At 51.4% G+C, this 22,402-nt stretch overlaps 2 protein-coding genes and 1 long non-coding RNA gene across 33 annotated transcripts in view; 2 read left to right on the top strand and 1 right to left on the bottom strand.

Annotated features, from left to right (window-relative positions):
- Window positions 1-8,215, top strand: part of Trrap (transformation/transcription domain-associated protein) — an 89,896-nt gene extending 81,681 nt beyond the window's left edge. For 13 of the 26 annotated variants that reach the window (XM_087577881.1, XM_087577870.1, XM_087577867.1 and 10 more), the window contains 5 exons: window positions 1,894-2,078; window positions 2,509-2,586; window positions 5,301-5,504; window positions 5,591-5,785; window positions 7,115-8,215. In XM_087577881.1, the coding sequence (XP_087434007.1) occupies window positions 1,894-2,078; window positions 2,509-2,586; window positions 5,301-5,504; window positions 5,591-5,785; window positions 7,115-7,399 (947 nt within the window). In that variant the 3' untranslated portion in view covers window positions 7,400-8,215. 26 annotated transcript variants of the gene reach the window in all.
- A 5,564-nt stretch (window positions 8,216-13,779) lies between these two features.
- LOC148002192 (uncharacterized) lies at window positions 13,780-18,575 on the top strand. The gene is made up of 2 exons (XR_015634642.1): window positions 13,780-13,927; window positions 16,774-18,575. It is a non-coding gene; the product is annotated as an uncharacterized LOC148002192 (long non-coding RNA).
- Smurf1 (SMAD specific E3 ubiquitin protein ligase 1) overlaps window positions 18,341-22,402 on the bottom strand; it is a 92,104-nt gene continuing 88,042 nt past the window's right edge. For all 6 annotated transcript variants that reach the window (XM_087579408.1, XM_087579405.1, XM_087579406.1 and 3 more), the window contains 1 exon segment: window positions 18,341-21,332. In XM_087579408.1, coding sequence (XP_087435534.1) covers window positions 21,233-21,332 — 100 coding nt within the window. In that variant the 3' untranslated portion in view covers window positions 18,341-21,232.

Raw genomic sequence — 22,402 nt, 5'->3', positions numbered from 1 at the left:
CCTCAAACTCAGAGTTTGGGCTGCCTCTGCCTCCCGAGTGCTGTGATCAAAAGGGAGCCACCCTGCCCAGCACAGTGTAGCTCACTTTGATGAGCGGCACCTGACCTTCAGGTTTTAAAATCTCGAGATCAGTAGATTCAGGGGCTGGAGAAGGTGGCTCGGCAAATAAGACCACGGGCTGCTCTTGCGAGAGTTGGGTTTCCAGCACCCACGTTACAGCCTGTCACTCCAGTTTCAGAGGACATGACTCCCTCTTGTGGCCTCTGTGGGCAACTGCACACACACATGGATGCAGTGTATACATGAATTAAAAAGAAAAATAAGTGACCAGACAGATTTAAAAGTGCTGGCTGCGGGGGCTGGAGAGATGGCTCAGTGGTTAAGAGCACTGACTGCTCTTCCAGAGGCCCTGAGTTCAAATCCCAGCAACCACATGGTGGCTCACAACCATCTGTAATGAGATCTGGTGCCCTCTTCTGGTGTGTCTGAGGACAGTGTACTCACATACATAAAATAATAAATAAATAAATCTTTAAAAGAGTGCTGGCTGGGTTGGGGATTTAGCTCAGTGGTAGAGTGCTTGCTTAGCAAGCCCAAGGCCCTGGGTTCGGTCCCTAGCTCCGAAGAAAAGAAAAGGGGAGAAAAAAAAAAAAAAAGAGTGCTGGCTGCTCTCCCGGAGGACTGGGTTTATTTCCCAGCATCCACATGGCAGCTCACAGCCATCTGTAGCTCTCGTCTGGCCTTTGTGAGCTTCAAGCATTCTCATGGTGCACATACTTACAGTTAGGCAAAACACACATGTAAAAAAGTAAATCTTTTTAAACATTAAACAGTAAGTAAAAGATAAAAATGAAGCTTTGGGTTTTTGGAAAGTATTCTTTTGTTTGTTACATATTTTTTGGATTTTCGAGATAGCCTTGGCCGTCCTGAACTCATTATATAGGCCAGGCTATCCCCAAACTCAAGAGATCCACTTCCCTCTGTGTCCCTCGTGCTGGGATTAAAGACATACCACCATTCCCAGCTAAAATAAGATCCTTTGAAAGAAATCTGAAGAGCGCGTCACGCATGTGTCAGAAGGCTGTGTGCACCGTAACATGTATGTCCCGTGGTCTCTGCTACTTCCCATCATCATGGGAACTTCTCTCAATGGAAGCTAGGGCAGCAGGCTAGCAGCTGCGGGTTACTCTGCTAGAAGACATGAGCATGTGAGGTATCCCACTGCACCACCCCATGCCGAGGGCTCAGCAGACAGAACAGGGGCATCAGGAAATCAGAATCTCTTTACTCCTTAAAGTGGCATTATCTTAATTATTAAGCTTGTTTAATCAATGAACAATAACTGACGGTCGGCAGGCATCACAAGCGGTTGTGGCGTAGAGGTGGCAAGTGGCTTCCTACCTACGGGGTGGCTCCCAACTAGAGCTCAGGAGTGTAGCCATGACAATGCCATCCCAAAATACACACTGCCCAAGAAGCCACACCTCATGCTGCAGTGGTCACGGGAACAGAGCGTTGGACTTGTGTTGCGAGTGGATCTCAGATCCCCGAGACCTGTCACTTCCCTGACCATGCCGAGCTGGAGCCAGCCCTCTAGCTGCTGGCGGACAAATGTAACAGGCGCCTCAGAGCAGAGCAGGGTCCAGCTGGGAACGGTCTCTAGACAGTGGCTGTGGGTAGAGTGCGCGCTACCCACAGGGTGTTTGGAGCACCAGAGGGGAGTAGCACTGCAGGTGGCACTTTGCCATCTCAGTAAATGGCGAGTGACCTGGGCTCCTCTCCTTTATCTGGTGCAGTCACCGGTGCTCGGGGCTGGTGGTGGGAAGGGGCAGGTGCTAACCCGCTCACTCTTTCAGCCCTGCTCACTCTCCTCCGCTGTCCCCTCTTCCTCAGTTCCTCGGGTTGTGGCTGTGTCCCCTCAGATGCGCCTCGTGGAAGACAACCCCTCTTCACTTTCCCTCGTGGAGATCTACAAGCAGCGCTGCGCCAAGAAAGGCATTGAGCACGACAACCCCATCTCCCGCTACTATGACAGGCTGGCCACAGTGCAGGCACGGGGGACCCAGGCCAGCCACCAGGTACCAGGCAGGAGGCCAGCTACCGCCCGGGGCCTCCGTCCATGCTGTGCTTGCGGTGGGATGTTCCGCGAGGGACTCCACTTCTCATGAGATGGGCAAGGTCAGATGGCTGGTGACCATCTGCTGCAGGGGGTTTGTGGTGAGGTTCCTGACCTCGGAGAGTTCATTGTCCCTGCCCCGCACTTACAGAGAGGCTCAGAAATTAGACTTTAAGCAGCAGTGGACGGCATGCTTGCTTGGCAGCCAGTGATTGGGTAATGCACATGTACCTTTAGACCCTGTGGGGGTTCCCAAAATACAAAAGATGACAGACTAAAACCTTTGGGACCCAGCCGTTTGGGTTGCCTGGGGCAGGAGCACTGAGTGGGCCACAGGAGTCCCAGACAGCCTGTGCTCCCAGGGTGACAGAGGGCCCTCTCCTTATTTGCAGATTCCTGCCCTTGGCTGGGAAGATTTTGTCCAGGGTTGTGTGGAGCGGCAAGAGGCAGCTGTTTTGGCCCCTCCCCAGGTGCCACGGGGTCCTTCTGTGCTTTACCAGGAGAGGCCACGGGGTGGAAGCCATGACCTGCCCTGTATTGCCCGGGGCTCATTGTAGTTTCTCTGGGCCCTGCAACCTTAGGCTTTATTCAGGAAGCTAGAGCCCACAGGGCTTCCCTTTCACCCCCTCAGCAGGGAGAGCGTGAGGTGGTCCTGACTGCAGGGTCTGGGGCAGCCCCCTGCTTCTTGAGGCAGAGGGAGTGAATCTGTCTACACATAGGCTTCTGGAGAATTGGTGTTTGATAGCACAGGTCACGGCTTGGTCATGCTGTGCCCCTTGGGCAGACGTGAGGTGTTCCTGGGAGAGACCACCATCCTGTCTGACAGAGGAAGCCATTAGCTAAAGCTGTGTGCTTCACAGTAGCCGAGGCTTGGTGTGGTCCGGTTTCTAAGCACAGCCTGAGGAGGAAACACTGGCCGCAGGAGCAGCCCTGCTCCTCAGCCTCCTCTCTGCACCTGGTGGTTTGCTTTGTGTTGACTGCTCCGTTTCCATGGTTTTAATAACACTTTTATTGAGATAAAACTCACATGCTGTGGAAGTCATCCTGGAAGGCATTGAGTGTCTGTGTGTGGCCGTCCGTGGCCGTCACCCACCACTCCCATCTCTCCAGTCCCGGCCACAGGCCGGCCACAGGTCTTTCTGCTCTGCGTTTGCCTGTCTTGGCGTGTGTTGAATTCTCACTGACATGGCTTTAGTCCAGTCTGTTAGCCTGTGTCAGCTCCTGTCACCGTCTCGCTCTGATGGGCCCTGCGTGATTGGCTCACACCTTGGCCACTGGTACCCACCCTCCTCTGAGCACACGCACCTTCCTTCGAGTATGTGTGTGTCTTTGCGCCTGGATGCAGAATTCCCAGGTTGATGGTGACTCTGTCTAAGTTTAGAGAACAGTATTCCCGGGTGCCTGCAGTGCGTGCCTAATTCCTCTGCGCTCTTCCCAGTGCTCGGTGCCGGCCCCTTTTTTAGCCATAGCCACTCAGGAAGGCATGGCATGTTGCTAGTACTGGTTGGATGTGCCACTGTGGTTGTGATGACGATGATTAGAGTTTCCTCTGTGTTACCAGCTATTTATCCGTTTTCCTTGCAAGATACCCGCTCAAGGTCTCTGCCTGTTTTTAAATTGGACAGTTTGTCTTTTTAAAATACCCATTTTGTGTATACAGGCATGTTGCCTGAGTGTGTGTGTGTCATCTGTGTTGCCTGAGTGTATGTGTGTCATCTGTGTTGCCTGAGTGTATGTGTGTCATCTGTGTTGCCTGAGTGTATGTGTGTCATCTGCATGTCTGATGCCTAAGAAGGTCAGAAGAGGGTGGATCCCCTGGGACTGGAGTTACATGAGGTTGCAAGCAGCCATGTGGGTGCTGGAAACCCAGGCCAGATCCTCTGCGAGAGTACTGCGCTATTGAATCATCTCTCCAGACCCTGATCTTTTTATAGTAATTTCTAGCATTCTTATATGATATAATGACCTTCCTGGGCTCACTTTGTGAAGTCTATTCTGTCACATGTAGCCATTGAAATCGGTTCTGTTTGGTTATCAATAGATCGTCTGATAGATAGACATGCGTGCGTGCACGTGTGCGTGCCTTTGGTCAGTAATGGGGATTGAGCGGAGAGCCTCACAGGGTGAGCAGACCCTTTTCCACTAAACCGCACCCAGCTCTTGGTTTGACAGATTTTCTTAGGTGTTTGGACGGACATGCCGTATGTCTGTTTCGCTGGTGTCTCGTCTGTCCCAGGGGGAGAGAAGCCGGCAGCCTGATCAGTGGTTCGTAGCTAGGCCCTCACTCCTACTGTGGCAGAGCTTTGGGGGTCACATACAGCCAAGCACACTTGACCGTCCAGGTTCCAGGAATGCGCCAGAGCTGTCAAAGCTGCTGCCTCCCACCCCATCTCCTGCACCCACCGCTTCTGTCTTCTGCCAGACTCCGGAGGGCTCCAGCTGCTGGTGTGGTCTCTGGTCCTGCAGTGTTAAATACCGACCATCAGTCGTTTTAGTAATCGCTGTCCTCACCAAGTGACCGTCACTGAGACAGGGACAGACATCAGTGGGATTTCTGTGGCATGCTGACAGATGGGTCAGGTCAGGGTGACTCTAGGGATGAACGTTAGCAGTCCCAGCCATCGAGGATGTTTGAAGAAGAGTGAAATGAAGACATGTGACAGAAAGACACATGAAGGGGCTCACTGCTCCTCACAGGACTGGGCCTGCTGTGCCTAGATAAGAGATTGTCTGACCATGTTAGAGCAGATAATGTCCAGAGACCTGGAAAACTGGTTTTGGCTTTTCCCAGCTGGGCCAAAGCTGTCCCTGAGATTGGTGTCTTTCGAGACAAAACTGAGTTCATGCAAATGTCTTTTCTTGATTTTGACTAGCTTTTGGGTTTATGACACTTCCCTCTATACCTGATTTAAAGAGGATGTGGGTGTCCGGCTGTCCTTTGGCCCTTTTGTTAGCTGGCTGTTGTGTTCAGAGCAGCAAGGGTGAGGGTAGTCTTGTGTGTTGACGTGAGAGGTTTGTTCTGCACAGCCCTGGCTTCCATTCAGTTGCACAGGCAGGGGGTACAGCAAGCTCTGAGGGGATCGTGGTCTGCAGTGTTGACTGAGACGCTAAGTAAACCAGAAGTACGAGAGCTTTCGTTCTCCTGGGAAACATGGGCAAAGAGTCACACCGTGGTGTGTTCCAGGTCCTCCGAGACATTCTCAAAGAGGTCCAAAGCAACATGGTGCCCCGCAGCATGCTGAAGGAGTGGGCCCTGCACACGTTTCCCAACGCTACAGACTACTGGACCTTCCGGAAGATGTTCACCATCCAGTTGGCCCTCATCGGCTTTGCAGAGTTTGTCCTGCACCTAAACAGACTCAACCCTGAGATGCTGCAGATCGCTCAGGTAACGCGCTGCTAACTACCAGATCTCGCTTTAACTACTGTGTCCTGCCAGGGTGGGCCTCAAAAATGTCTCCCTCTGAAATGTAGGACACGGGCAAGCTGAATGTCGCTTACTTCCGATTTGACATAAATGATGCAACTGGGGACTTAGATGCCAACCGTCCAGTCCCTTTCCGCCTCACGCCCAACATATCTGAGTTCCTGACCACCATTGGCGTCTCGGGCCCACTGACGGCCTCCATGATTGCTGTCTCGCGGTGCTTCGCCCAGCCCAACTTCAAGGTGGGTCTCACCCCTCCCACCTGCGGCCCGGCTCACTGCGACCTCAGCGGCCCTGAGGCCTGTGAACGAGGAGGGGGTGTCACAATGAAGTATTTGGAGAAGGTTTGCCATATTCATTGGCTAAATATATGCAGGACAAGAGGGAGAGCACTTCACCAAAAGGAATCTGGGGTCCTTGGTCAGTGCACTGCTCATTGGCTCCCTAGAGCAGATTCTGGCTCCCATCTTGTGTTCTTGGTGTTCAAGGCATTTTCTGACTTGTTGCCTGCCTTCCACATGCTGGGGTGAGGCCCAGGCAGACACAGTTACCCAGAGATATGCAAGGCCTTGACGGTGCCAATGGTGGCTGCTACAGATGAGGTGTTCAAGGCTCTTGGGTTTGTTTTGTTTGTTTGTTTGTTTTTTAAAAATGGTTGCTCAGTGGTTAATAGTAGTAGTTGCTTTTGCAGAGGATCCTGTTTCAATTCCATTTGTAACTCTAGTTCTAGGAAATCTGACGCCCTCTTCTAACTTATGTCTGGGCAGTGGGCACACAGGCGTTACACGGAAATGTTGACCAGAAGCATTCATATGCATAAAATAAAATTAATCTAAAATATTTAAAAATCGGTAAATAAGTGACGGGTGCGGGTATTCAGGATAAAGTGTAAGTGTGGAGTGTGGACTCGGAGCATCAAGAGGAGGAAGAGTTGGTTCCCGAGGGTGTGACGTAGGTGGGGTGGGGTTTTGTTTTGATTGACAACCTTGAGTTTTATATAAGCTTCGGTTGACTGCTCTCGAGTGCCCTGTTGGTCCTAGGATAAGACAGTAAATGGGGCATTTTTCCCTAATTCAGAGGGCAGTTTGTCTCATTGTGCATATATCTAAAACCAGTCCAATCCAGACCAGAACAGCCTAGTGTCCCTAATTTCCAGATAATGTCCAGGGCATGTTTGGCACCAAGTGGGAGTTACTAGGGTTGTTAGGGAGCTGTATGTCAGTGATACAGTGGCCGTGTTCGGAGAGGGCTGTGTAGCCCAAGCCAAGCTGGGGCTGAACTTATCTGTCCTCACTCACCTGTCTAACCAAGATGTCCTCAGTACCTCTGCTCTGAGCAGTGAGAGGGCACATCGAATCCTGGCTTTTCTGGTGTCCTCGCTGTGGCCAGAACACTGGCTACGTTTCAGTGGGTTCTCAGATCGTGCTGACATCATACCAGAGAACAGTGCTTTGCTCAGTCCCGAGGCGGCAGCCTGGCCCAGCTGCTCACGTTAGACGGATGGGTCTAACCATCAGGCTGCCCGAGTCACCCCTGGTGGGACTCAGCTCTTCTCCCTCTGCTTTGCACAGGTGGATGGCATTCTGAAAACTGTGCTCCGAGATGAGATCATTGCTTGGCACAAAAAGACCCAGGAGGACACTTCCTCTGCCCTGTCGGCCGCCGGGCAGCCTGAGAACATGGACAGCCAGCAGCTGGTCTCCTTGGTTCAGAAAGCTGTCACTGCCGTCATGACCCGCCTGCACAACTTGGCCCAGTTCGACGGTGGGGAGAGCAAGGTGAACACCCTGGTGGCTGCTGCCAACAGCCTGGACAACCTGTGTCGCATGGACCCTGCCTGGCATCCGTGGCTGTGACCTCCGCAGCTGTCACCCCACCCAGAATGTGAAATGTGCCTCTCAGCCTCTGAGCCCCTGGCTGTTGAGACCTCTCTGCCTTGTTACCCATGTTATTTAGTGACCTCCTTCCCAGTGGCTGTGTGGAAGAGCATGGGATAGTCTGGAGGGACCCTGCACCACGGACGGCCAGGCCAGTGGAGATGGCGGCTTCCGGGGTGCTTTGTAACTCGAGGAGTCCCAGGCTGGGGCTCTTTGTGGTACTCCTGTCTCAGTGTGAAGGGCAGATTGAGAATGTCCCCTCCATCCCTTGACTTCAGACGCTGCACCTCAGAGCAGCTGTGCGCTGTGCACAGACCTTCTGCAGGGCCTGGGAAACCCTGTGTTAGCTAGGAATCAGGACAGCCGCACAGGCTTGCTTCTCTGAGCAGAGTTTTCACACTCTCACTGGTTGGGAAATCTCGATAAGTCTGACGGTGTGGATGTGGCTCAGTGAGCCCGAGTCGCCCGCAGGGGAGAGCTGCCCTGGCCTCACCAGATTCTGATTCAGCTGTGCAGAAACGGAGTTGTGGGGGCCAGCAGGCCAACCTTTCACTTTTTACTGCTGGCTTGTTGGATATCTTTTAGAAATTTACTATCATTGTACCAGAAAAAAGAAAAAAAAAGATAAGAAAATCATTTTGTTTTTCCTTCCTAATTTAAAAAAAAAGCAGTGAAAGTTTGTCCCCTTTAGTCTGTTCTGTTGACATTTTTATAAATCTGAGCATTGAGAACGTTCTAGCTAAATTTGTACAGTGTGATTTTTTTTTTTTTTAGAATAAATATTTTATAAAAGTATTTGCTGTCCCCTGATTTTGTGTCAGCATCTGTTTCCGTGTGGCACTCTAACAATTCAGCATCTGCTGGCCCACGGGACAGAGTAGGGCGTGGCTTCCAGACATGGTGCGTGGTGCCTATGAGGATGCAGCGGCCCATGGTCACCCGTGGGTGAGGTCTTGGCTCCCAGGGTCAGAAGCAAACCAGCCTGTTTAAAGCCTCAGTGGCAGAAACGGCCCTGACTTGGCAGTGTCCGTGTCCGTGTCCATCCCTCTTACTGACTTACCACATACATGGGCCCTGGTGGAGGCTCGACTGGCTCTGTCTGTGTCTCAGCCCTGGGAAAGCAGTGTGAATTCGTGACAGTTGTGGCTGTGACATCAGCAGTCTGACACAGCAGCCTGACTCAGGCTCCACCTAAGCCTAAAGGGCTGTGTCTTCAGCAGGTGTCAACTTTCTACAGGGCTCACCACAGCTATTCACCACACATGGCATGGGTCACCACAACCCCCTCTGGCTCTGGACTCTTAACCTGCTTTCCCTGTGTCCCCAGCTTGCATAGACCATCTCCTGAGGCTAAGCTTACTCTAGCGGGAGATGCCAAGTCTCAGGAACGTAGCCTCCTGGCTCCTTCCTGAGAGGAAGCTAACTGTACACTCCAGCATCTGGCTCGAAAGTGACCTGCCTACAAACTCCTCCATGGCTGGATGGCCCCAGTAGCCTTACTGGAAATTCGCGTATCCCCAGTCCTTGAGCTCTGTGGAATTGTACTTCAACCAGCTGAATGCTATCCCATTAAACTGAACCCTGGATTACAGACTGAGGCTGAGGGGCCAGATGGTATCCATCTGACTTGGTTCCTGATGGTTCTTCATGGTTATCCATGCTCCTCGGTTTCCCGAGAATTGCTCCCTTTGTGAGAACGTGTCTTAGATGCTGGGAGGGCGTGAGTTGGTGGCTGATGGTAACATGGAGGTCATTGTGCTGCCCAAGGTTGAGCAGTAAAGCAGCCTGCGACTGTCAGCTTGGCCGGCCAGTCTAGAGTCAGTACTACTGGTGGGGACAAGGCTCAGCCAACCTTACAGCCGTGGGCAGGACAAGAAGGGGTCTCTTCCAGAGAGAACCCAGCAACTGTGTTCCAGACTGGAAAAGATGAGGGCCCACGACAGGAGATCCGGGATGCGGTGGTGACATGAGCCGAGTCGTTCTCAGCCCAGTGTGGTAGGGATGTCTAGAGGGGTGTGTGTGTGTGTGTGTGTGTGTGTGTGTGTGTGTGCGCGCGCGCGTGCGTGTGCGCGTGCGTGTGTGTGCTTTTTAAAGATGGAGTCCTTTATAGCCCAGGCTAGTCTCAATGTTGCTCTGTTGCCGACGATAATCCTGACTTCTGATCATCCACTTCCACCTCCCTAGTGGCGAGAGCAAATGCATCACGATGCCCTGTTTATAATGCTCTAGAAATCAGGCGTGGAGCACTGCACGCCGGGAAAGCTCCGACTCTAATTCTGCATAAGCCCTCTGCTGATTAGTTTGTTAAGACCGGGTTTTTCTCTAACTTGGGCTAGCCTGGAACTTACTGTGTGGCCACCCAGGCTGACCTTTAAACTTGAAGCAATCCTCCTGCCTCAGCCTTCACATTCTGAGAGTAAGTATTTAATTTTGACATGTTTTATATCTTGGGGCCATAGCGAGTTAACACACGAGTCTGGTGTGAGGTACGTGTGCAGCTTAAATCTTTTGCAGGTGTGTGTTAATTTCCCAACACTATTTGCTGATGACTATTCTGTTTAAAAGGGTCCTGTGATTGGGGGGGGTGCGCGTGCGTGCGCGTGCGCGTGCGCGTGTGTGTGTGTGTGTGTAAACTAGATCTATTGAGTTTCCTACTCAAATGCTCTATTTTCTCACATTTGAACCACTAGTCATGCAGTGTGTAATTTTTTTTTTTTTTTTTTTGGTTCTTTTTTTCGGAGCTGGGGACCGAACCCAGGGCCTTGCGCTTCCTAGGCAAGCGCTCTACCACTGAGCTAAATCCCCAACCCCTACAGGCTCGTTTTTTTTTGGTTCTTTTTTTCGGAGCTGGGGACCGAACCCAGGGCCTTGCGCTTCCTAGGCAAGCGCTCTACCACTGAGCTAAGTCCCCAAGCCCCGCAGTGTGTAATTTTAATGCTCTTGTGTCTTTCAGTTTCTCTGCTATACTTTCTAGGGCTTTTCTATTTCTGACTGGGAGACTTGCTAGAACTTCAGCATGTGGGGCCGTGCCACACGTCTGGAGGCCAAGAGGACAACTTTCAGGAAGTGATTCTTTCCTTCCGCCATGTGGAAGTGACACTCAAGCTGTCTGATTTAGTGGGAAGTTCAGACTCACCTCACCAGCCCATACCTTTAGCCTCATAAGAATTTAGACTTTCTTTGTGGCCTAACATCCAGTTGACCCCAAGTGGTATTTCAAGTACCCTTGGAAAAAAGTGTACCGTGGGCTACGGTTGTGCCTGGGTGGTAGAGCTCTCACTTGGCATGTATGAAACCCTGAGTTCAGTTTCCAGTGCTTCAAAATAGACATAACACATATACATACATACACTGTGCTGCTCTGTGTTAGGCCTGATTGACCTGTGCAGTGTGCCGGTCTTCTTTGGTCTCACCTTTCTCCTTGCTGGGTCTGCTGAAAACAGGTGTGAAGTTTCCAGCTGTGGGGCAAACCATTTCTCTCTCCTGTCCCACAGGTTTGCTTCTACAGGTTAAGAGCTGACGGCATTTGTTGCCAGTGTGTAATAGTATCTCTTGGTTAACCTGTTGTTACATAGGGTCCTTTGGTTCTTGTTATTCTTGGCACAGCCCACCCGGCCCACTCACACTTGTTAACCATGTAAATAGAGTCCTTTTGTTTTTGCTCTGCCTGTCCTAAGGTCTAATGTGATTCTTTTGTAGACAGAAGAACAAACTTCTGGGTTTGTTTCTAATGCACGCCATTAGTCTGTGTCTTTTGACTGAGGGGATTAACCCATTTACATTTACAGTAATTATGGGCAGAAAGTCTCACGCTTGTGGTTTGTCATTTTGTTGTCTCACTGGTTCTCCACGTCTCTTTCATTGCTGCCTTCCTTGTGGGGTTGGTTCAGTATAGGTTGATGTCTTTATGCAGGTGAAGGCTGGTACAAGTTAGGTCAAGGCCATGACTGGACAGTAAAAAATAAGGCAGGGGACAAAACTTTCATAAGGCAGGAGAGAAGGGGAAGGAGAGGGAGAATCAAGATGGAGACAGAGAAGGATGACCCAGATCCGGGTGGTCTTGAATTGCCAAGGTATATTTCTTTCTTTCTTTTTTTTTTTTTTTCTTTTTTCTTTTTTTCGGAGCTGGGGACCGAACCCAGGGCCTTGCGCTTGCTAGGCAAGCGCTCTACCACTGAGCTAAATCCCCAACCCTCTTTCTTTTTTTTTTAAAGATTTATTTTATTTATTATATATAAGTACACTGTAGCTGTCTTCAGACACACCAGAAGAGGGCATCGGATCCCATTACAGATGGTTGTGAGCCACCATGTGGTTGCTGGGAATTGAATGACCTCTGGAAGAGCCAGCCCCCAAGGTATATTTCTTAAGGGATGGATTTCTGTAGGCAAATTTATCTTATCTAGGTGGGCGGTTTATATCCTTAGCAATTGGTTGAGAGTTTATTGTGTGGATGTATTGTGGATTGAGAATTTAACATATAAGTCGGATTGTTGGGCTGCAGTTCATTGCAGTCTTGATTTTACCAGGTAGCTGGAACCAGAGAGTTGGTGGCTAGCAGAGAGCCACTGGGAGAGATAATAATCTGAGATGAATTATGGTTAATTCCAAGCAGCCCCATGGGTGCCGGAACTAACTCAGTAGACCAGTGGCAAGGTGCCACGCTGGAACGGCTCTTGGACCACCTGGGTCAGAGAGTACTTGGAGACAGCATGGAGCTGCTGAGCTAAAGATCCCCTGCAGTGCCACGTGGCCCTACGAGTGCTAGCACAGGATAAAAGGTTACCATGTTTTTAAATATTTACCGCAACAGTTCGGTGATTGTATTTTAGAGTAACACATTTTTAATCCCTTCCCATGTCTATTGATACAAGTTTTGTGAACATTTCTATAGTCTTGTTGTCTCTGAAGGCCCTAAAATTAGAACAGTCTGATTCGAATCTCTGCCAAGCTTAATCCCATACGAGAACTTATCGGAAGTAGTCGTTACTGAAGGATAACGTCACATCTTCGTTCTAGGGATGGCCTTGTTCTCCTGTTTCTTTGTATGTCTCTTGATTCTCTGCTGGAAAACGGGACCTAGAAAAGCAGCCGCTCCTCCCTTTGTCTGCATTCACGTGTCTTCCCTGGCCGGCATGTACTTTTTGATATACACCGTTTTATTTACTTGCCTATGCTCTTGTATGCAGAAGCCGAGGAGGGGCGTCTGATGTCCTGCTCTGTCATTCTTTTACTGCCTTGAGACAAGGTCTCCTGCGACTTGGAACTAAGCTGAAAGCCAGCAAGATCCAATGGTCCTTCTGTCTCCACCTCCCAGCACCACGGGTTACGAGTACCTGACAGGTGGGTCATCACCCCAAGCCTTTCCACAGGGTCTGAGCTTCTCTCTTCAGTCAGTAATCCCTCCTCACCCCCACTCAGTGTCCACAGTTCTCGCCCATGGTTGTTATCAAACCATGCTAACTTGTTTACCACAGCTGAGCTGTGCTCTGTGGACTGGCCGGAATCAAGATAGACGTGTGACGAGCTTCCTTTCCTTCCCTTCTTTCACATCGGGGAAACTGGGACTGGCCAGGGAGGACTGTGTACAATGAGATGGTTCCTCACTGTTTTCCTTTTCCTTGTACATTTATTGGGGGCGGGAGGAATGCTCTTGCTGTGGCCTGTGTGATTAGACAGTAACTTGTGGGAGTCAACATTATCTCTGCCAAGTGGGCCCCAAGATCTATCTCTACCCATGAGTCTTAGCGGCAGGTGCCTTTACCTGCTGAGCCATCCGGTCAGCCCTGCTACTGTGTGCTTAGACTCCCCTCGGTTGTGTGTCTGTTGTTGTTACACATAGGGGAGGCGTTGGTCATCGTGTTCCTGCCTGGGCCATTTGAGTCTAAAATGTTGCCGTCCACCATCTGTCATTCTCCACACATTTATTTTATATATGTGTGTTTGGGGAGCAGGAATGTACTTGTGGGTTCATGGGCACATGTCGGCCAGAAGGCAGTATTGGGTATCCCCCTCAGGTGTAATCTTCAGGAACGCCACCCACCTTTAACACAGGCATCCTCATTGCCTTGGGACTCAACAAGTAGGCCAGGCTGCCTGGCCGGTGCATCCCAGAGATCTGCCTGCCCCAGTCTCCTCGGTGTTGAGATCAGACGTATGCCGTACATGGTCTGCATTTCTATGTAGGCCATAGGGATTGAACTTAGGTCCTCAGGGCACTCAGGAAGCAGCTACTTTACTGACTAAGCCATCTCCTCAGCTGTCCTCCCTGGCCAGTCCCAGTTTCCCCGATGTGAAAGAAGGGAAGGAAAGGAAGCTCGTCACACGTCTATCTTGATTCCGGCCAGTCCACAGAGCACAGCTCAGCTGTGGTAAACAAGTTAGCATGGTTTGATAACAACCATGGGCGAGAACTGTGGACACTGAGTGGGGGTGAGGAGGGATTACTGACTGAAGAGAGAAGCTCAGACCCTGTGGAAAGGCTTGGGGTGATGACCCACCTGTCAGGTACTCGTAACCCGTGGTGCTGGGAGGTGGAGACAGTGTGCATGCATGTATGTTCACCATATATGTGTCTGATGCCTACAGAGGTCAGAAGGGGTAGTTGGCTCCCCTGGAACTGGAGTTAAATGGGTTGTGAACCACCATGAGGGAACCGAACCCTGCTCTTTTGCAAGAGCAGCAACTGTTCTTAAACCCTGAGCCATCTCTCCAGCCCCAAAGTGTAAATTTTTACATGACAAACTGCATTTTACTTACGTAAGTTTATTTGCCATAAAAGTAGACTGAATCCAGCCCTGGGCTCACACTGATAAACTGCAGAGACCCTGACAGAGTCCTGCTGAAAGCTGAGGCACCAGGGACCAGCAGCCATGACCTCCCATCCTTCTAGGCAAGAGAAAAGGAAAAATCACCTCATAAAATTCCCTTTTAAGTAAAGTGTATTTGTAAAGTGAGCCCCAAAGAATTGTAACTTGCTGGGTTTCCATTTGAGCCTTTGGGTAAGGACTTAGCTGCCAACATTAAACTAAATGAGGAAAACAATCAAAACCACTAAGAAGAGAAACAGGAAATTGCTGTTTCTGGGCCAAGAGAAAGAACTCATTAAGTAGCAAACCAAGAGCATGGTTCTCACCACTGCCGGGAGTCGGAGAGAATGGAAAGCCGTTCCCATTTTTAAAACTTACCATATGGTCTGAGCTGCAATGCTGTCGCTAACACCAGTAAAACCCAGGGAGGGCAAAAGCCATGTAACTGTTCAGTGTAAGAAATGATTAGGGAGCTTATGGGGCGGGTCAGTGGTTAGAGCTGCACAAGACGGCCAACCTGGTTTGATTCCCAGAATCCCAGTGGAAGGAGAGAACTGACTGCAAAATATTACCCTCTGACCTCCACGTGACGTGCATGCTGCGGTATGCCCGCTACTCCACATACGTACGCAATGATGGTTTTAAAGGACGTTCTAAGTGGGTGGAGAAAAGGCTCGGAGGCTTAGGGCTTGCAGTGTGGCAGGGAACCTGGGTTTGGTTCCCAGCACCCACATCATGACTCATGACTGTTTGTAAGTCTAGTTCCAGGGGATCCGATAGCTTCTCAGCGCACAAACATACTCGCAAGCAAAACAGTCATTCCCATGGAGGAAATAAATGTGTGTTCAAAGATAACAGTTACTAGGGCTGAAGATGGAGTGGAAATCTTGCCTAATATGCATGAAGCCCGGGGTCCCATCTCCTGCTCCTCCAACCCCGCAAAAATAAACGTGGTGGCATATGCTTGTCATCCCAGTACGCAGGCAGAGAGAGGCAGGAGGACCGGAAGTTTAAGGCCAGCCCTGACCAAACGGCAAATTTGAGGCCAGTTTCAGCTGGCTAAGAACTATCCTCCACAAAAATCAAAATATGGACTATTTTGCTTATATAAGTGTATGTATTGTGTGTGTGTGTGTGTGTGTGTGTGTGTGTGTGTGTGTGTGTGGATGGATGGATGGATGGATCAATGGATGATGGATGGATGGATGGATGGATGTTTATGCCATGCACATTCAGTACCTGCTTAGGCCAGCAGGGGGCCCTGGAACCAAAATCTAAGCAGTTTTGAGCCGCTTCCTGTGAGTGCCAGAAATTGGACACAGGTCCTCTGCAAGAGCAGCGAGTGTTCGTGACCGCTGAGCCCTCTCTCCAGCCTCCAGCTGAGTATTAACGCTGCCTGTCAAGAGAGTGGCGTGGTAATAAGCTACCGTGGGAGGCTCGCTCTGTTCCGATGTTCGGTTAGCAAGGTCTGAACTTGGACCAGGGCACTGTCTGGACAACATGGTAGGAACAGTAGGCACAGTTCCTCTAGTGCAGAGGGAACAGAGCCTGTCTGGGATTCTGGACCTTACAAAGCAGATATGTAGACAGCAGGTAGAACTCAAATCCTGGGTACAGACATTTCCGTGGCCAGTACAGGGTGTTCTGGACCAGCAAAGAGCCTTGGAGGAGGGTCCTCCAGGAGCAGTAGCCTCAGGTTATAGAATATGAGGCAGGGCTGGGACTGTGAGGCCGGCCCTGAGGCCTCTACAACATGGTGTGTCAGGAGGCTCCCCGCAGGCCTCTAATGTCAAGAACATGTGTTGAATGTCCTTGGAGTTTTAGCTGCAGTCCATGCACTTTGTCCTCAACTGTGTATACATGTGTCTTGGGGACACGAGCTGCCCTTGAGAATGGCTGTGAAGCTGTTTATCTGGTTCATGTGCCCGGATGACCTTTGGCCTCTCTCCAGATGACCTACTTTTCTCACGGGACATTGGCTCCCAGTTGAAGCAGAAACCCCTTTCTCGTGTGTGTATATGTGCATGCTTGTGCGTGTGGAGGCCAAAGACCGACGTCAGGGGTAGGGGTCCTCTTCAACTGCCTACCACATCCTTGTGCCAGGGTCTTTGGCCAAATCTGACCGGCGAGTCTCAGGGAACTCCTCCCCCACATCATTGCAGATCCACAGCCCTGCGCCTGGCTTGTCACATGGGTTCTAGGGATCAGATTCGGGTCTCGATGCTTGTGCAGCAAGTACATTACAGAGGTCAGAGGACAGTTTTCAGGAATCTGTTTTCTCATTTCTTCTGGGGGATCTGGGGATTGAACTCAGGTCATCAGGCTGTGCTGCAAAGAACTTTTTACCCACAGCCATCTCATTGACCCAACACTTGGTTTTCTTTTCTTTTGAGATAGTGTCATGTAACCCAGGCTAGTCCAAAATTCCATAGGAAGCTAAGGATAATCTTGAATTCCTGACCCTCCACTTCCCTCAGGCTAGGATGACCCACGTGCCACTGTTTCTGTAAGAGCTAATTCGTGTCATTTTTTTTCTCTCCACAGCGGACCCTTCCACAGCAGTCTGAGGGAACTGGGCCTGGGCCTGCTGGAGCCCCCCAGTGCTGTCACCACCTGACACTTGGTCCCCTGACCAGAGTGATGCACAGCAGCAAGCTGGCCAGGCAGGCAAGGACATCAACACTACTGAGCCAGGACAGCCGCTGTGGGTGGAGGTGGCAGAGTGGGGTCAGGTCCCCCAACCTGTGCCTTCCTGTAGCAGCAGAAGAGCCCAGTGAGTAGAATAGTGGTAGAGTGGGAAGGGAGCCTGTTAGAGGCCATTGTGGCACCGCAGGCTACATCGTAGGCTTTCCTGCTGACACCAAGTGGGACTACAGGAGTCTAGAGCCACTCCAGGAGGGCTGAGGAAGGCAGCTATGGGACCCATGGTGGCTGGGAGCCGGCCCAGTAAAATTCTGCATGTGACGAACTATTCTGAGTGGAAGACGTCCTTCCTCAAGACACCCACCTGTCCCTGCATTAGGCCCTGGGGCAGCAAGAAAGCCTGGGTGTGAGGCCTGCAGCCAGGTTTGCCCTAAGTTTAGGGATGAGAATCAACCGTAGTCACCTGGTTTCTCAGGCACAGTGACCAGACCATCTCTGGCTGGGGACAGCGCCCTCAGACTCCCTGGCAGTGCAGGTAGGGAGGACAGGTATGTAGAGATGACAAGCCTGCTTCAGTCTCTGGGAGGCTGAGGCAGCAAGAGCCCGAGGCTGTGGTTTCTGTGTCCCTCCCCACTCAATTTCTGTACCAAAGCTCCCAGCAGTGGTCCCAGGAGGTGACTGAGTGTGAGACAGATCCTTCAACAAAGACCTCAGGGCTCCTCCCACTGCTGCTGTGAGGACCCCAGGAGGCCCTGCAGCTGTGATGGGGGGTGGCGGGGCTGCCACCAGATACAGACTCTGTTGGGACCTGACCTTGAATTTCTCAGATGGGACCACAGTGAGGGAGGTCTGCTGGGCTCAAGCCAGTCCGTTCTCACAGAGATTGAAGAGACCAAGACCCAGCCTTCTGGAGAGGAGCTTAGGGTTCTGAGCCAGCTAGGACCCACACAGCATTTCCTGAGTGAGGACCCCGTGAGGAGTGTGGCATCGGATCATATGTGAGCAAGGGGGACTTCTGACTTGGGACAAGTTTCCCACAATGTACTGTTAAGTGTTATGAGAAGCCTGGGTGGTAGGAAAGGTCCACACAGTTAACACGCTGAGCCCACAGCTGTACTGTGTCAGATTCCAGCAGGTGTGGGCACTTGTGCTGTGGGCAGCCTCATTACCAAAGTAACCAGAGGCAGAGGGACGCATGAAAGGACTCAGCAGCTGGTGTGTGAACCCCAGAGAAGGCTCAGTGCTGCCACCGAGAGTCCGAGGCGTGGGGACAGGCTGACTATACTTACTGTGTCTGCTTGGCACTGCTCTTTTCATTTGTTTTTTTCCAAAGTTCTAGCTTTTCTTCATTTCCTTGGTGGCTGAACTTTATTGCTTGTAAAAATAGATACACCAGAATCTTGTTTCCACATGAAAGTAACAGACACGAAAAGAAAAAAAAAGAAAGAAAAAGAAAAGAAAAAAAGGAAAAAGTAAAGTTGTGAGTTTATTGCATATGTAACAAAATGAACCTGACCTCCCGGGTCCAGCCTGCTGTACAGTCAACGTTTTGTGTTTCCAGCTGGTTCCACGACTGCATTAAATAGAACTAGCATTTCTTTAAATACTTTCCATTCTGACATAGAACATTAGTGTACAACTGTCACAGGTTAATGGGCAATAAAAACTGGGGGAGCAACTAGGGGTAGCAGCAGCACTTCAAACAGGACCTTACAAAATAAATAAGAATACATTATAAACACAGTTTAAAAATCCACACTGTTTCAGAAGGCTGCCACGTGGCCCCCAGGCTGCGGTAGGATGAGGCGTGTTCTCTGCGGATCGGTCCAGCGTTCGCCCGACCTGAACCTGACCTTGTGGCCAAGCCAGGCCAGGGGTTAGCGTCTCATCTTGTGGCAGAGTCTCCTCACAGACAGCAGGAGACGGCGACCTGCTGCCACACCATTGCAGCAGCCTGGTGTCCTCTCTGAAGCACTGCCGAGCAGAGTGGTGTTTGCTGCGTCCCTGAGTGTGGCTGCCGGCCGCTGGTGAGGGGGGCCTGGAGAGCAGGACTCCTGAAGCATCTGGGTGATGGTGGCCACTAGGACGACCGAGGTCTGACATGAAAGGGCTTCACCCAGACCCAAGCAGGGCAACCAGGAGCTGTGCCGTGGGCCGGCCACGCAGTGTCTTTGAGGAGCGTCAGAAGGGCCTAACCATGGTAGACAGACAAGGAAGTGCAGCGCTACCAACAGACGACAGTGCTATGCATGAACAGACCTGGGGGAGGTTGTGACACTCAGAACCGGCAATGAGGGGAACCCACGAGCAATGCAGGCACAGTGACTGTTAGAAGCCTTAGTAGGTGGCATGTGTGCCAGCCAGTCGGCCCCTAAGGGCCCAGCCTCTGGATCTTCCTCTGAGGGCATCTGACACGGGACTCCTAAGGCTTGTCCCCCATCACTCCCGAGGCACAAACAGTATGACCTGACACTCCTGCACACATCCCCGAAGCACAGAACCCTGGTGTCCTTCATCACTGCAGTCTGGACGGTGCCAGGGCAACAGGCAGGGTTTCTGGTCTCCAGAAAGTGTGTCACTGTGTGGGGTCTGGTTGCTTCCTATGGACTGGCTGAGACTTAGGACACAGGCTTCCTTGCGCCTTTTGAATCCACGAGTCACGAGGGAGCTGGGTTTTAGAACACCCTCAGAAGCTTGAAGGTAGATGAATTACAGAAGCCCTACTGGGGCAAGGCAGAATTGAGAGACTAATAAGGCCCCAGTCTGGCCTGGGAGGTGGGGTGGGTTCGGTCCTTGTGCAGTGAGGTCTACCTAGCATCCTCACCCTGGCAACCCAGAGTGCAGCTGACTCATGCTCTGTAGTGCCAGTGGCCAAGCTGGACAAACCTCTTCGGTTAGGGGGTGTATGTGCCCTATGAATCCACTCCCCCTATCACCTCAGCACTGCTTCAGACCACACTGGACAGAAGCAGCAGACACTTCCCTACCCTCAGCCTGAGGGGAAGCAACAGAAAAACCACAAAAGCCAGTGTCCCAACAGGACCTTCCTGATCATCTGCCATACAACTTGAACTCGTGGCTGAACCTGAGCCCTGGTACCAATGAAATGTCTTGCTAATGAATTACCCTGTTCTCACCCCCACCACAAACAAAAACAACAAAACTACAAATGGAAACCTGGCTGCTGCCCTGCCTTCCACCAGAGCTCAGCTGTCTCAGTCCAGCTGCTCGGCTGTAAGAGTCAACGTCTGTGAAGCCGTGTGCGACCGGAAGTGCTGTTAGACGTGTTAGGCTGGCTTTGGCCTTGCTCGGAGACTGAGCAAGCAAACTGAGTAGAACTGTTAGCATCACCGCTGCCATGGGGAAGAGGGCCACGTAGGGAGGTAAAGCCCCCACCCTGTTGCCACGCGCCCCACCACACCCTGCTCTGTGCACAGCACCAACCCTGGGGAGCTACATCAGGGGACCCCAGGTCAGCGGCCTCTCCTGCTGTTCCACCCAATGGCTGCGGTGACAAAATTGTTGGGTTAGTTTAGCTCTTAGCAATCCCCATATGTGAGTCCATTTCAAGACAGCTAGGAGCCTCTGGATCCCCAGGCACAGAAACTGAGCTGGACCCAGGGGTCAGAGGCTGGTTTTGGTTATTCTTTGCTTAGCTCCATGACGTGATAATTTCAAACTGGGTAGGGAACACAGCAAATTGTACTTTTAAAGATTTTTTTCCCCTGCAAAACCTTATTTTTAGCCAGGACACTGTGAAAAGTACCCAGGCTTCCAGTGAAGGCTGTTGCAATTCCTTTACCTCTCAAAGGGGAAAACACATCGCCTCGAGTCTCCTACCATAGTGGAGTTCCAGCAAGCATTCACTGCCTTTACCTCCTGCTTGGAGATCCACCGGCTATCTGGACAGGCTGCGAGCCTGTGAGGCCTCTGGAATTTGAGATCAGTAAGCTATTGGCAGCTGCTGAACTTGAAAGGGGGCTTTGCGGCTACAGTTAGAGGGGGAGCTGGTACAGAGGCCACGCAAACCCTCGGGGCCCAGCTTGGCCCTGACCATGGTTGATGCTCCCGGAGACACCACAGCCTTCCCACCATGCCAAGGAGGCTGAGGGCGAAACCTGGCTGCGTTTTATTGGATGGGTGATGGAGGAGTGGGCGAACTATAATAAAGGAGGAATAAATGGGTGGGAGCCACCTATGAAAGTCCCCTGGCCTGCCTTCTCCAAAGGAGGAGGGAGACGAGCCTTTTCCCTCGGTTTCTGGAATCTCAGGCCTCCGCCCGCCATGCGGGAGGCACGCAGACGCCATATGCTTTGGGTCTGGTGGTTGTGAGCAAGACTCTGTGGCCACGGGCTGCTCTTCACTCCACGGCAAAGCCACAGGTCTCCTCTACCGCTGTCAGCAGCTTCTCATAGAGCTTCTCATAGGACTCATAGGGTGGGATGTCAATCCGATTAAAGCTGAAAAGGAGCAAAGGGGCCAGAGTTACTGCTGGGAGCCTCTGGGCCTTCAGACTCTCTGACGGTGAGTCCTGAGTGGGATGTGCTGTCTACCTCCCCTGGGAAGATGCATGCCCACTTCAGCTTTCAACCCAGGCTCCTGTTGGCTGTGTCTGTTTCTTCTGGTCAGCCCACAGCAAAGTGTCAAGAGCTACACGATCAACGTGTAAGCCTGCCCATCTTCTGCTCGCTGTTCTGTGTCTGGGTGTGATTTCTCCACACTGGAAAGAACCCTGGCCTGCCTGTCATCTGCACTGGTGACCGTCAGGTCTCCCGCTGAGGGTCAGTCAATCCCCACTACAGCACGCTCAGTCTGGAAGGTGAGAGAATGCCAAATCCTAGAAAGATGGGTGTGTCCCAACCTTCCCACTCAAGATGTCCAGGGGAAACTCCTTTCAAGTATGTGTGCAAAAACACACACCACATCCATTGTCTTGCTGTAATTTAAAAGCCAATAAGCAGAAAGGCAGTGGCCTTTGAGTCTCGGGCACAAAGTGGTCAGGACTGGTATTAGAGACTGAGTGAAGGCTGCGTTGTTTGTTTTCTTCATTCTCTCCCCCCCCTCCCTCTCCCTCCTAGATCAGAGATGCTAAGTTACTGAAGGACGGAGCCTTGTGAAGGGCCGAGTGCCGGGCTTCCATCCCACACACCTATTCTGTAGGAACGCGCGCCATACCATGCTGAGGCAGCCTTGAGGTCTTATATACGGTCCTGGGGTGAACAACGGTTGGGATATATTTAAACCACTCATCTTCATTAAGTCACAGCCAGCATTTAGGCCTCTGTCCTACCGTGTAGCGCCCCAACCACCTTGGGAACTAGGACCCGGGAGGGGAGGTAACAGCCCTGAGACAGGAAATGTGGAGCTTCTCATCGGACAGACAACAGCGCCCTCTTCCGCTGGCAGTGCACGCATGCGTGACACACAACCAAGGGACACCCAGGAGCCTTCAGGGTACAGCTCCAAGTGTGGCACCACAGCTTTAACTGCTGTACATCACAACAAAACTGGGTTCCCAGATCAGTGAGCC

This window comes from Rattus norvegicus, chromosome 12 (genome assembly GCF_021556685.1).
Source record: "Rattus norvegicus strain SHRSP/BbbUtx chromosome 12, alternate assembly SHRSP_T2T, whole genome shotgun sequence".
NCBI classification, from domain to species: Eukaryota; Metazoa; Chordata; class Mammalia; order Rodentia; family Muridae; genus Rattus; species Rattus norvegicus.
Note: the sequence above shows the minus strand (reverse complement) of the source record. Positions and strands in the feature narration are given on the sequence as shown.